The sequence below is a fragment of the Corella eumyota genome, chromosome 6, assembly GCF_963082875.1.
Source record: "Corella eumyota chromosome 6, kaCorEumy4.1, whole genome shotgun sequence".
NCBI lineage: Eukaryota > Metazoa > Chordata > Ascidiacea > Phlebobranchia > Corellidae > Corella > Corella eumyota.
In genome coordinates, this window is record NC_137495.1 from 13,211,333 (window position 1) to 13,225,046 (window position 13,714).

At 32.3% G+C, this 13,714-nt stretch overlaps 2 protein-coding genes and 1 long non-coding RNA gene across 3 annotated transcripts; all 3 read left to right on the plus strand.

The window, feature by feature from the left end:
• The first annotated feature begins 1,738 nt into the window (after nt 1–1,738).
• LOC145756079 (thioredoxin-like protein 4A) lies at nt 1,739–7,389 on the plus strand. The gene is made up of 7 exons (XM_082572318.1): nt 1,739–1,867; nt 4,899–5,026; nt 5,479–5,653; nt 5,855–6,012; nt 6,142–6,371; nt 6,758–6,935; nt 7,166–7,389. The coding sequence occupies exons 1-3, from the start codon at nt 1,739–1,741 to the stop codon at nt 5,648–5,650; spliced, it is 429 nt and encodes a 142-aa protein (XP_082428444.1). The 3' UTR covers nt 5,651–5,653; nt 5,855–6,012; nt 6,142–6,371; nt 6,758–6,935; nt 7,166–7,389.
• On the plus strand, nt 3,103–4,261 carry LOC145755523 (uncharacterized). Its single transcript, XR_014284214.1, has 3 exons — nt 3,103–3,322; nt 3,643–3,831; nt 4,066–4,261. It is a non-coding gene; the product is annotated as an uncharacterized LOC145755523 (long non-coding RNA).
• Nucleotides 7,390–7,404: 15 nt separating the features above from the next.
• LOC145756078 (uncharacterized) lies at nt 7,405–10,193 on the plus strand. Its single transcript, XM_082572317.1, has 5 exons — nt 7,405–7,561; nt 8,236–8,340; nt 8,898–9,034; nt 9,457–9,585; nt 10,021–10,193. Exons 1-5 carry the CDS (start codon nt 7,536–7,538, stop codon nt 10,110–10,112), a joined length of 489 nt encoding a protein of 162 aa, XP_082428443.1. The 5' UTR covers nt 7,405–7,535; the 3' UTR covers nt 10,113–10,193.
• Nucleotides 10,194–13,714: the final 3,521 nt, after the last annotated feature.

Below are 13,714 nucleotides of genomic sequence, written 5' to 3' on the forward strand. Positions count from 1 at the left end.
TATAAAACATTATTTAAATATATTTACCATAGAACAAACATATTTACTATATTTAAATCCCTTTACAAGAATAAACTAAAACTAACTTTTAATAAAAGAGGTTTTTGACACTTTTAAGACTACCATTATTTTTGTAGATTAGTTATTACATATTTTGATTTGTTACATTCTATTTTCAAATTTTTTTTTTAAATGGTTGATAATTTTTAAGGCATACATTTACATTTTACTAGGCAAGAAGAATAACTTCAAAATTTAAACACAAATACAAACCCCCGAAGAAGGTTATTTTAAATTCCTACAACACTGTATTTTGAACTCTTAAAACACAATATTTTAAACCCCCAAAACACGATATTTTAAACTCCTAAAACACTGTTTTTTAAACCCCCAAAACACGATATTTTAAACCCCCAAAACACGATATTTTAAACCCCCAAAACACGATATTTTAAAGCCCTAAAACAAGTTATTTCAATCTGTCGATTTGTTTTATTTAGTTGGGTTAACCATTTTCCAGTAACAAAGTAACTGAAGCATCAAATAATGTAAGTTTTCACTTTACCATAAATATTAGTGATCTTATAAGGTTTATAAGTATTTGTTAAAATTATATTTAAAAATGTTAATAAATTTACTCAATAATTAAATTAGATTTTATTAAAATTACACCCACTTTTATTTAACTAGGTTGTGGCCCTGAAATCATGGAAGCTTTGTTAATTTTGTTTGAAAAAAAAAACTTTTCTGTGCAAAAAAGTAAATTGTAAGAAAATGGAAAAGTTAGAAGAGCTATTTTTTAAGTTATTTTCATTTATTATTTGATTTTTAGTATTTTTGTGTTGTAAACAATGTGCTCAGATAAGTGCTAATTTTTACTATATTTGATTTTGTAGAAATATTGGGAATAATTTACTTCTATTGAACTGTTTGTTTATTTAAGTTTAAAATTAAATTCATTTAAAACCCACTTTTCTTGTCATGTATTTAACTAGTTAAAATGAATTTTAAGGATGTATATCAATTAGTACAAATACTATTTTAATGAAATTTTGAATCTTTTCTATTATTTGAAACCAGGACATTATTTGACTTGTCACCACTGTTGTATGTTAACCTGAATCTTATGAAGTTAATGTAGATGTGCTTTTAAGTGCTTGTATGTTATGCAAATATTAATTCTTAACCGCTTGCCAAACAATTTGTAGAAGCGATTAAAGTTCCTAGTTATTCAGTAATATTGTGTTTTATTTGTACAATGCTTAAAAGATCATGTTTAAATATTCAGCAATGTTAAATATTATTTAAAGTACTTTACTGATACAAGTACAATCTTAACAATTCTTTCTTTCCCTCTAAAAGACTTAAGCCCATACTTGAACAAATAACTTTTCAGTAAATTTAAGAAAAGTTGCCCATAAACAACTTGTCCTCTAGTAAGTGTATATTTACTGTTTTCTTGACAATCCTATAAATTACCTTTACAAGCTTACACCTACACACTTATTTTTTATTAATATTTATCTCTTAAAGTGTTCTGAGGATAAACGTTTACGCAACAACAGATGTTTTAACAAATTGGATAAACACAAAACAGCGTAAACTTTTGCTCGTACAAATTTTTCGATTTTTAGTTTTGCGAAAAATTTTACGAAATTGCACGAAATCATAAAATCAGTTAAAAAGGTTGTATTTAAATTATATATTTGGTAATGGTTGGTATAGTTAAAAGGTAACCATGTCGTACATGCTTCCCCATCTTACAAACAGCTGGCAAGTCGATCAATCGATCTTAAACGAGCAAGAAAAAGTTGTCGTGATTCGGTTAGGTCACAATTGGGACCCGGCCTGCATGAAAATGGACGAGGTATTTAATGATTTTAAATATAAATAAGTTCAATAATGTTTAAGTTGGTACCGGCGTCGAATTTTAATATTTTCACGTATCAAGAAACGATATTTTAGACAAAATTTTAGGTAAACTTGGCATAAGTTTAATATTTTTTGCTAAAAAAGTGGATTTGTGTTATTTTCTTAGACTTTTTAGAAATATATTTTTATGCTTAAAGAAAGTTTAATTAAGACTTAAATATTAAAGAAAATAAGCTTTTCGAATGATAATATTCTGTGTTAAGGTTCCATAATTTAAAACAAATTTACAAAAAGAAAATGTTTTATTGATAAAATTAAGTTTTTTTTGATCATTCTGCGAAATATTTAATTTGGACGTTTATACAACACAAATATTTTTCTTTAGAATTCTGTATGTGACATTTTAATAAATCAACAATTTTCAATATTATACCTTGTATAGTATAGCTGACAAAGTGAAGAACTTTGCTGTTGTTTACTTGGTTGACATTACTGAGGTGCCAGACTTCAAGAAAATGTACGAATTATACGACCCCTGCACAACTATGTTCTTCTACAGGTTGTTATTTACAGAATGTAATTTTGATGGTTTTGTTTTAGTATTGTGTATATTGTTAAGCATTAGGATGACTAACTTCTGGTTTGGGGTTCAATTCTCATTGGTTCTGTGAACCGACAACATGGGTAGTGGTCAAAACACTTGGCTTCCCTACTTGAGGTCCTAGGTTCAATTCATACTCACGCTGTAGTGCTCTTGAGTAAGGAGCTATAAATGATATAAACTTCTGCTGAACCAACGAAATTTAATCAAAGCACATAAACTTTAATAATTTAACTTTATGCAAAGTATTTATATTCGGTATTTTCTACTAAAATTTGTAATTATCTTTTTTTTTTGTATAAATATTAGAAAATTTTTTAAATCTTATTTTGTTTATTTTTTTAGATGCCAACATGAAAGTTGAATGGATTAAGTGTGGTGTCATGGATCATAGTAGTCTCATCTCTGCCGTACAAGGATGTTATGTGGTTTTGCATAAGGCCAGTGTTGTCACTTACAAGGAATTAGTTCCTTGCCAAAAATTATGGAAAATAAATGTTGGAGGTAGGCATTGTGATGTCATAAGTGATGGGATTGTTATAACAGAATCTGACAACATTTGTTTTAGAACTTAAATGGTGCAGATTTTTGTTGTTAAATATATTATAATGTCATATAGGTCAGGAACAATGAATGTGTTAAAGGCTTATTGTGCAAACAATCTCGGTTATTGTCTATACACGAGCTCAATCGAGGCTTTTGGACAGAACTATGTAACCACTAGTGGGCGGTAGTGAAGACACTATTTACTGTAACTCTTTTGTGACGTCATACATAAGTACAAAGAAACCGCGAAGGAGCTTGTTCTGGAGTGGATAAAAAAAAAGATGAAAAATTGAAACATTTTAGGTAAAGTCACGTTATTTTTATTTTCATATTTTTATCCTCGATGCGGGAAAGTCGAACAAGTGTCCCAAATAAGTGTAACAATAGTTAGTTCAACCCAGTCTCGAGTTGCCTGTGGCAGTTTGAGATATTATAAATAATAATTGTCTGGTAATTATGCTGCTAATTAAGTGCTGGCTTAGCAGAAATTTATATTCTTTATAACACCTTACTCAAGAGCATCACAGCTTGTGAGTGGTGGGGATTGAATCCACAACCTCATGGTAATGTAGCAAGTGTTTTTACTACTTTTTTATTATTATTGACGTCATAATATTTTGTAGAAACTTGTCACATGTGCATTTAGAGGTTCTGGTATTTATGGCAAAAATGACAATTTTACCAAATCAATTCTTTTGCGCCACCTTGCGACTAAAGTGATCTAGTCTTCAATTCCACCAGAGGCGCTACAAACTCGAATGTTCGCTGGAAAAGTGACTTGGTGTCACGTGATCGCGGCCACAAAAATGCAGGTAAACAAAATTTAGTTGTTCACTGCTTTAATATTGGGTTAGTGTGCAAAAGGTCTTTGGTTCGAGCACCACCACAGCCGTATATAAGTCCGGTTGTAACTAATATGTCTCAGCATGCCTTTACTGAAGGATTAGCTTTACAGTTTAGTAAAAAAATATTGGTTTATGTTTAATTTAAGTTTATTAATTTTAAAGAAATAAACTTGTACACTGACTATAACTTATATTGTACAGGAGTCTTCTTTTTTGGTTGGGGGAAACACCTACTTTCTTTGTGACGAAACCCTAGAATTATCCTCGCTGAGATTAAACTTGAAATTTTATGGACATTCGGGGTTCATCATTCACAAGAGGGAGCCAGTGTTGCCGTTTTGGTTGTTTATCCTCATTTCAATGTTGGTTGTTTGGTGTTGTCAGGTGCTGGGTTGGTTTGGGGTCAAAAAAGAGGTAATCAACTAGTTTATTGAGTAATTTTTGACTGGGTTACTGTTGTAAAGGTTTTACTGAAAAACATATTCGCAAAAATGCCATTTTACCGAAAACTTTTGACTTAAATTTTGGTAAATTGTTGTGGTCTTAGACTTATTTTTGTTTAAAAACTCATACCTATTTAAATAAAACTTTGGTAACGAGGGTCAGAATGTGTTGGTAACGAGGGTCAGAAAGTTATTGCAAGGGTTAAACATTTATTTCTTGTATAATACTTTTAATGATAAACTATTTTGTGATTTTTAGCCCAATATTACACCAAACATGGCCAAGTTGTCCTGCACAAGATTCACCGTCTGCAATCAAAAGTTTGTGGAACATTTTGGCTACAAACCAAAGTATAGTTGGCCTGAATCGTTGAATATAATGAAGGAATATGTGAACAAGATTGTAAATGAAATAGAAAATAATAATTTGAAAAAAATAGATTAAAAAAAACAAAATGTTTTATTGATAAAATTAATTTTTTTTTTGATCATTCTGCGAAATATTTAATTTTGACGTTGATACAACACAAATATTTTGCTTTAGAATTCTGTAGGTGACGTTTTATTAAATCAACAATTTTTAATGTTTAGACCTTGTATAGCGTAGCTGACAAAGTGAAGAACTTTGCTGTTGTTTACTTGGTTGACATTACTGAGGTGCCAGACCTCAACAAAATGTACGAATTATACGACCCCTGCACAACTATGTTCTTCTACAGGTTGTTTACATTAAGAATGTAATTTTGTCAGCACAAGTATTAAGCATTAGAAAGACTAACTCGCGGTTTGCGGTTTGATTCTTATTGGTTTAGTGAACCAGCAGCATTGTGTAGTGTTCAGAATACTTGGCTTCATTAAATAAGGTCCTCAGATTATTCCCCACTGTTCCTATGCTGTGGGGCCCTCAAATAAGGCACTATAAAGGATATAAACTCCTGCTAAGCTAGCACTTAATTATCAGGCAATTATAATCTATAATTATTCAAACTGCTAAAGCCAACTTAAAATTGGGCTGAGGTAACTGATGTTACTCTATATTTAGGTCGTGAAGTTGACCTTGCCACATCTAGAATAAATAAATACATGAAAAAATGTCAAATAAGGTTTAGTTACGCATTAAAATTAGGATTATAATATTTACAAATTATTAACTGATTAAAAAAGTTTGTAGGAACAAGCACATAATGATCGATCTTGGGCTGGGAAACAACAACAAGATTAACTGGCCGTTGGAGGATAAACAAGAAATGATCGACATCCTAGAGACAATATTTAAGAGGAAACAAAAGGGGCTGGGGTTGCTGGTTTCCCCAAAGGATTACTCAACAAAATATCAATATTAACGAGTAGGAATATTCTAAAATTTATTAGGAGGTTACTTGTCAGTTTATAAAAGTAAAGTTTATTTAAAACACAAAATTTTAATATCTTAATTTTATGCTTGGTATTAAGTATATTCGATAGTTTCTATTAAAATTATTTTTTTTATACAAATTAAAAAAAATTTTTAATTTTTTTTTTAAATCTCATTTTATTAATTTTTTCAGATGCCACATGAAAGTTTAATGGATTAAGCATGACGTCACGGATCGTTGAAGTCTCATGTCAGTCGTACGAGGATGTCATGTGGTCTTGCATATGGCCAGTGTTGTTGATTACTAGGAATTAACCCCTCATCGAAAATTATAGAAAATAAATGTTGGAGGTAGGTATTGTGATGTCATAAGTGACGTTGTTGTTATATTAGAATTAGACAACATAGTTTATTTATTCTAGAACTTAATTGATGTAGATTACTACTGGTAGTTGTTAAATATATTATGACGTCATACAGGAACAATGAACGTGCTGGAGGCTTGTTGTGCAAACAATGTCAGTTATTGTCTCTACATGAGCTCAATCGAGGCTTTCGGACCAAATTGAACCATGGAACCACTAGTGGGCGGTAGTGAAGACACTATTTACTGTTACTCTTTTGTGACGTTATACAGGAGTACAAAGAAACTGCGAAGGAGCTTGTGCTGGATTGGAACAGAATAAAGATGAAAAATGGAAACATTTTAGGTGAAGTCACGTTATTTTCATTTATTTTTTTATTATATTTTTTTAAATATATCTTTATCTTCGATGTGGAAAAGTCGAAAAAGTGTCTCAAACATAGAGTAACAATAGTTAGTTTAACCCAATCTCAAGTTGCCTGTGGCAGTTTGAGCTATTATAAATAATTGTCCGATAATTATGCTGCCGATTAAGTGCTGGCTTGGCAGAAATTTAAATTGTTTATAACACCTTACTCAAGGGTGCTACAGCATAAGAGTAGTTGGGAGCAAACCCATGACCTTATGGTGGTGTACCAAGTGTTCTTACTACTACACCGCGCTGTCGGTCTACTCAGCATATAATTGTTTGCTTTTGTTCTTTTTTGTTATTGACGTCATTATATTTTGTAGAAACTAGTCACATGTGCACTTAGAGGTTCTGGTATTTATGGTAAAAATGACAACGTCACCAAATCGATTCATTTGCGCCAATTTGTGACTAAAGTGATCTAGTCTCTTATCCACCAGAGGCGCTACAAACTCAAATGTACGTTGGAAACGTGGCTTGGTGTCACATGATAAAATGCAGGTAAACAAAACTTAGTTGTTCACTGCTTTAATATTGGGTTAGTGTGCAAAAGGTCTCTGGTTCGAGCACCATCACAGCCATATATAGCTCCAGTTGTAACTAATATGTCTCTGCATGATCTTACCGAAGGATTAGCTTTAAAGTTTAGGAAAAAATATTGGTTTATGTTTAATTTAAGTTTAATAATTTCAATAATTTCTTGTACTCTAACTATAACTTATATTGAACAGGAGTCCTCTTCTTTGGTTTGGGAAATCACCTACTTTCTGTGTAACGACACCCCAGAATTATCTTCGCTGAGATTAAACTTGAAATTCTACGAACATTCAGGGTTCACCATTCACGAACATTCAGGGTTCACCACGAGGGAGCCGGTGTTGCCAGTTTGGTTGTTTATCCTCATTTCAACATTTGTTGTTTGGTGTTCAAAGGCTCTACAGCATAAGAGCAGTGGGGATTAAACCCAGGAACTTATTTAATAAATTCAAATGTTCTAACCATTACATTCCTATTCCGTTGTGGCAGTTTTTATTAAAGTTATTATGCGATCCAACCTGTAAAAATCTGATTAAATGGACCGGTGAAAAATGGCAGTTTAAAATGGAAGAACCTGATAAAGTGGCAAAGTAATTTCTACCATTTTTATATTTTACATCCAAAGTTTTTTAATATTTTTTTTATTAGTGGTTGCTATAAAGCGGCTTATTGTAGAAGTTTCTTTGGGCTTTAGGACATAAGGTTGAGGGTTTGATCCCCACTGCATTCATACTGTAGTGCCCTTGATTAAAGCATTAAAAACAAAACAACTTCCAGTAATCTAAAAAAATTAGAAGATTATTTATCGGGCAAAACTGGCAGCGTGGTGTAGTGGTAAGAACAATTGCTACACCACCATGAGGTCGTGGGTTCAATTCCCACTGCTCTCATGCTGTAGCGCCCTTAAGTAAGGCGATATAAACGGTATGAACTCCTGCTGAGCCAGCACTTAATCAGCAGCATAATTATCAGGCAATTAAAATCTATATAATATCCTGATTTGCCACAGGCAACTCGGGACTGGGTCAGAGTAACAAATGTTACTTTATGTTTAGGTCACGCATTCGACCTTCCCACATCAAGGATAAAAATATGTATACAAAAAATCAATAATATCCTAAACTGGCAAGCTAAACCCGAGACTGGGTTGGGGTAACAAATATTACTCTATGTATAGGCTGTGAAGTCGACCTTTCTACATCAAGGATAAATAAATAAAAAATTATATAATAACTTTATCAATTAAATTCTGTAATTTTTTTAGACGATGGGGCTTAAGAAAAAATAAACCAAAAATGACATACGAGAAACTATCGAGAGGAATTCGGTATTATTACGATAAAAATATCATCGTCAAATGTCCAGCAAGGTAATAAAATGTTCAATGTTTTTATAGAAAAAATATATAGAGAAATGTTAACATCGATTTGTTTTTCTTTATCTTAACCCTCCTTTGGAAAATGCTTTTTAAAAATTTTAACAAATTTTTTGTAATATGTTGTTTCAAAATTTTGATATGTTAAGGTAATTAGTTTTTGTGGCATATTAGCTTTAACATTTTAGTTTTATAAACTTTCCTAATCTTTAAATAAATCTGACAGCGAGTCATACTAATGAGAACACTTAGCATCACTACATGAGGTCTTAGGTTCGATCCCCAATGATTTCATGCTGTACCGCCCTTGAGTAAGGTGCTATAAACGGTATGAACTCCTGCTGAGCCAGCACTTAATCAGCGGCATAATTATCGGGCATTTATAATCTCTATAACATTCCAAACTGGCAAAGACAACTCGAGACTGGGTCACGGTAACAAAAGTTGGTCGTGAAGTCGATCTTCCGGCATCAAAGATAAATAAATACATGAACAAAAATTATTCTGTTTTTTTTTTTTTTTTTAAATTTTTAATATTTTTTTTGTTTTAGGCGTTATGTTTACAAGTATGTAAACAACTTGGAACGGATTTTGGGTTTCACAGCTTCTGAAATTCATAAAATGATTGGAATCCAACCTTTATTTGATGAGATTAAGAATTCAAAACTAAATAGCGAAAAAAATGCCGGTAAAAAAAATTTTTCACCATTTTCATGTTAAATTATTTATTCTCGATGTGAAAAGGTCGACTTCGCAACCTAAACATAGAGTAACATCAGTTACTTCAACCCAGTCTTGAGTTGCCTGTGGCAGTTTGGGATATTATAAATTATAATTGCCCGATGTTTATACTGCTGATTAAGTGCTGGCTCAGCAAGAGTTCTGTTTATATATAGGGCCTTACTCTAGGGCGCTACAGCATGAGATCAGTGGAGATTGAACCCACAGCCTCATGTGTGGTGTAGCAAGTGTTCTTACTACTACACCACGCCACTTAAGGGTGTAACATCTTTAAAGCAGTGGGGATCGAACCAAAGACCTTATGTAGTAAAGCCAAATATTTTAACCATCATAACTTTAGTAAATTATTAATTTTTATCTTTTTTTTAGACTCTGGCAAATTTGGTTTAATTCTACCAAAGGCAAAGCAAGACGCATCGAGTTCAAATCCCACTGAATGCATTCAAGAAAACATTTTTTCTACCAACTTGGATACAAAGAATGTTGTCAATCTTTCGGGTATGAACTTTTAAATTTTATTTATAAAATATTTATTTTGTAGAAAAATAACTTTTTAAACTCCTGCTGAGCCAGTACTTAATTAGCAGCTTAATAAGCTAACAATTATAATCAATACTGGCAGCGTGGTGTAGTGGTAAAAACACTTGCTACACCACCATGAGGTCGTGGGTTTAATCCACACTGCTCTCATGCTGTAGCGCCCTTGAGTAAGGCGCTATAAACGGTATGAACTCCTGCTGAGCCAGCACTAAAATCAGTAGCATAACTACTGGGCAATTATAATCTATAATATCCCAAACTGCCAAAGGCAACTTGAGACTGGGTCAAGGTAACTGATGTAACTCTATGTTTAAGCCATGAAGTCAGCCTTCCCACATTAAGGATAAATAAAATACAAGACGTATTGGTAATGCATTTTTTCTATTTTTTTAGATGTGAGCAGCACTCTTAACTACAATGACAACTACGTAAACACATTAAATGAACAACCTCTGCTCTCCGAGACCGAAAACAAACAAAACTAAAATTTTAAGATTTTTGTTAATTTGATGAAATATAAAATTCAAAAATTTAAATTATTTTAGCACTGTCTCTTTATGTATATATTAAATTCTGTCTAAAAATCATTTTTTTAAATAGTTTACTTTAGTAAAATTCGTTTTTAATGTACATATTTTAGCATCATAAATACATATTGTAAAAAAAAATTATTTTAGAGTAATATTTTTAAATTGTTCTCAAGTTAAGGTGGGGTTGTTGCCCGATAGTTATGCTACTAAATAAGTGTTGGCTCAGCAGTCCGGTAGTGTGGTTAAGCGGTCTTGGCAGCGGATTACGAGCCGAAAGGTTTCGGGTTCGAGCTGCACCATTGCCACACTATTCGCCCTTGAGCCCGGCGTTTACGGATAGCTCATACACGTCATTAACAGCACACACTTAGCCAATAAAAATATCAAAACCTATCACAAAAAAAAGTGTTGGTTCAGCAGAATTTTATACTACTTATAGTTGAACTAAATAGCGCCACAGAATGAAAGCAGTGGGGATCGAAACAAGGACCTCTTGCTGGGGCTTTCACAGTACTTTGTTATATTAATACGACGGTTAAAAACGACAAAATCAATTTAACGATTTAAAAAGGAATAAAAATAATAAGTTAACACAAAGATTTGTATATAATATAATAAAATATTTATTTTGGGCTGAGTAACTATGTCATATGTTTAAATTATTTTTGATATTTCAACATTTTAACTAAATCAAATTGTAACATTCTGATCTGGTGGTATTAACATTGGTAAGAGCCGGCAGCGTGGTGTAGTGGTAAGAACACTTGCTACACCACACATGAGGTCGTGGGTTCAATCCCCACTGATCTCATGCTGTAGCGCCCTTGAGTAAGGCGCTATAAACGGTCTAAACTCCTGCTGAGCCAGCACCTAATCAGCAGTATATTATCGGGCAATTAAAATCTATAATATCCCAAACTGCCACAGGTAACTCGACACTGGGTCGGAGTAACTGATGTTACTCTATGTTTAAGTCGCGAATTCGACTTTCCCACATCGAGAATAAAGATATATACAAAAAAAAAGTGTTTTCGCATTATTATTATATTTGAAATTATTTCGTAATCTCTTTTTAGTAAGGTAACTGATCGATAATCTTCTGGTAACAATAAACCCTTTTCTGGTTTGATTATTAAAATAATTATTTAAAATATATAAATATTGTTCAAGTTTGTTTTATTTTTTTTGCAATTTAATGTTTTGTAATGGAGGGCAAATAATTAAAATATTTTATTGGTGGCTGTGGCGATAGACGTAAATGTGTCAACTAATCTGTTGATATAAACAACCAACTCGAAGGTCACTACAAAGTCATTCATGTTTCGTGTAAGTTAAACATAAAAATTGTTTTAACTTTAAGCTAGTATTATTAACAATGTTATAAAAACAAATTTGTAATTAGATTTAATAAAAAGTAAAATGTAAAACTAACAACTAAACAAAGACAGGTCTTTTTTGGTTAAAAATTTACGCTCGCATATATAATAGCTGAATAGAAAAAATATTTTTTTTAAAAACTGTATATATATTTAAAACGGAAAAAACAGGCGCTTTTGAGATAAAAAATGCGTGCTAGCGTACGTGGGGACCAGAAGACTTGGCAAGAAGGTTCAGTCTGCAGCGCCAGTCTGGAAAGTAGGACAGTTTTGGACGAGATCTCGTGCGTGCAAGCGTAAAAAAATGCGTGACCGCGCGTGCACGCAGACCAAAATTTTCGGTCTAGGCGTGCACGTGTGATATATGTTAGCATCATATATGTTAGCATGTTTTAGGCGTCAGTACTGCGCGTGCACATTTTTTTAAGACCCAGGCGTGCAAAACGCTAATTCCAGGCGTGCTTTTTTTTTAATGAAAAAAATCTCGTGCGTTCACGCTGCTCTACTTTCCAGACTGGCTGCAGCGTGTAATGCCAGCATAAGACCGATCATGTTTTCCTCATATTTAAAATAAAATTTTGCAAAAAAAACAGTATATATTTAGTCGGCGATATATGGTCTTAGGCTGCGTACACAGCAATTTTGTCTTCGACTTTCTGCCGTTTTTTGCAGGCGCAATCTCTTGTTAATAGTTTATTTTAAATTAGTTTTTAAAACATTAATCTTAAAAAAAAATGTCATTATTGTAACAACTTATCAAAACTTTTATATATGCTGTACTTATTGCAAAATTTAAATATTAGTAAATGATGATCTTATGCTGACATTATAAGCGGGAATATTGTTGTAGACTTATGCCGTGTTTTTTCCGGCTGAATCTCCTTACGGCCAAACCTTTTGGCAACGTAAGGTTATTTTAAATTTATATTATCGATATTTAAAGCAAAATTACAGAAAAAGTTTTGTTATAGTTTCAAATATGGTTGCCGGTCGACCCAGACTCGGGTCAATGCGTCCTAGTCGATCTGAACTAACACAACAGAAATTTTGAATGTTCATTATTTTTGTTGTAAATTAAAATAGTGCACGCACACTTATCGCATATTACTCTTAAGATACAGTACATTTGATTCGTCACATATATGTGCCTAAATTGTATAAAGGGTTACGTAATGTGAGTAAGAATCGACTTGAACCCGAGTACGGATCGACTGACAACCTCAAATATAACTAAAAACGGTTAGTCGTAAAATTGTGCAGCATAAAAAAGCCTGTTTTTAATTTATTTTAAAACACATACAAAAGAATAAAAGTTTTAAAAATTAACATACCTAATTATCTTAACAACTGATAAAAATTTTTTGCTTATTTATTTTTTGCAAATTTTATTTTAAATATCGGTAAAATATGGTCTTGCTTTAAGGTTATTTGCGGATTTTATGCTGCAAGCTCTCTGCCGTTTCATGAAAAATTTTGCAGGCCAAAGCACTTGATTTGATCCGTTTTAAAACTACTTTTTATAATAATGGTCACAATAAAAGTAGAAAAAAAGATTTAAAGTAACGCACTTTAAAGTTACAAAACTAATGCAAATTTTGCAAAAAATTGTATTAAAGAATTTCTTTTTATAACATATAATCGTTTTTGATGTTTATACTTTAAAGTCGCTTAATTGCCCAACAGGCCAATTAAATATTCACCAACTTGTAAGAAATAAGTCATAAACAATGTTCCCTTTAAGCGCGAAACCTGCAACTTTGCAGGGAACCTGCGCAGTAAAATCTTCGGACCGCGCAAAAAAGGAACGCTATTTTAATGAAACTTTAAGGGTTGGTGTAATAAGTATATACGAAAATGTAGAAAAACATTTTTAAAAACAAGAGACCCATGGTGTGAATTAAGGATACACTACGAAAATTTAAAAAAAGGCACAAACGACGCACTACAAAACGACACACTATTATTTTTTAACAAAACACATAAATTGATCATGTTTATAAGGCTTGGAAGGGGTAGGTTATATATTTAAGTGAAATTTGTGGGTTTAAAAGAATTTAGGCACCTGTGCACCCGGTTTCGAAATTGTGCACTTTTTTGGGCATCTGTGCGGTGGGTTTTTCTTAGCGGGAACACTGGTCAGGAATAAAAAGGAGAAATTAGACGAATGATAGACAGTATTAA

Coding starts and splice junctions, on each gene's coding strand:
- LOC145756079 (XM_082572318.1), top strand. CDS start 1,739: ATGTCGTACATGCTTCCCCATCTTACAAACAGCTGGCAAGTCGATCAA. Junction 1,868..4,898: donor CCTGCATGAAAATGGACGAG/GTATTTAATGAT, acceptor TTTAATGTTTAG/ACCTTGTATAGCGTAGCTGA. Junction 5,027..5,478: donor ACAACTATGTTCTTCTACAG/GTTGTTTACATT, acceptor AAAAGTTTGTAG/GAACAAGCACATAATGATCG.
- LOC145756078 (XM_082572317.1), top strand. CDS start 7,536: ATGGAAGAACCTGATAAAGTGGCAAA. Junction 7,562..8,235: donor GAACCTGATAAAGTGGCAAA/GTAATTTCTACC, acceptor TAATTTTTTTAG/ACGATGGGGCTTAAGAAAAA. Junction 9,035..9,456: donor AAATAGCGAAAAAAATGCCG/GTAAAAAAAATT, acceptor TCTTTTTTTTAG/ACTCTGGCAAATTTGGTTTA.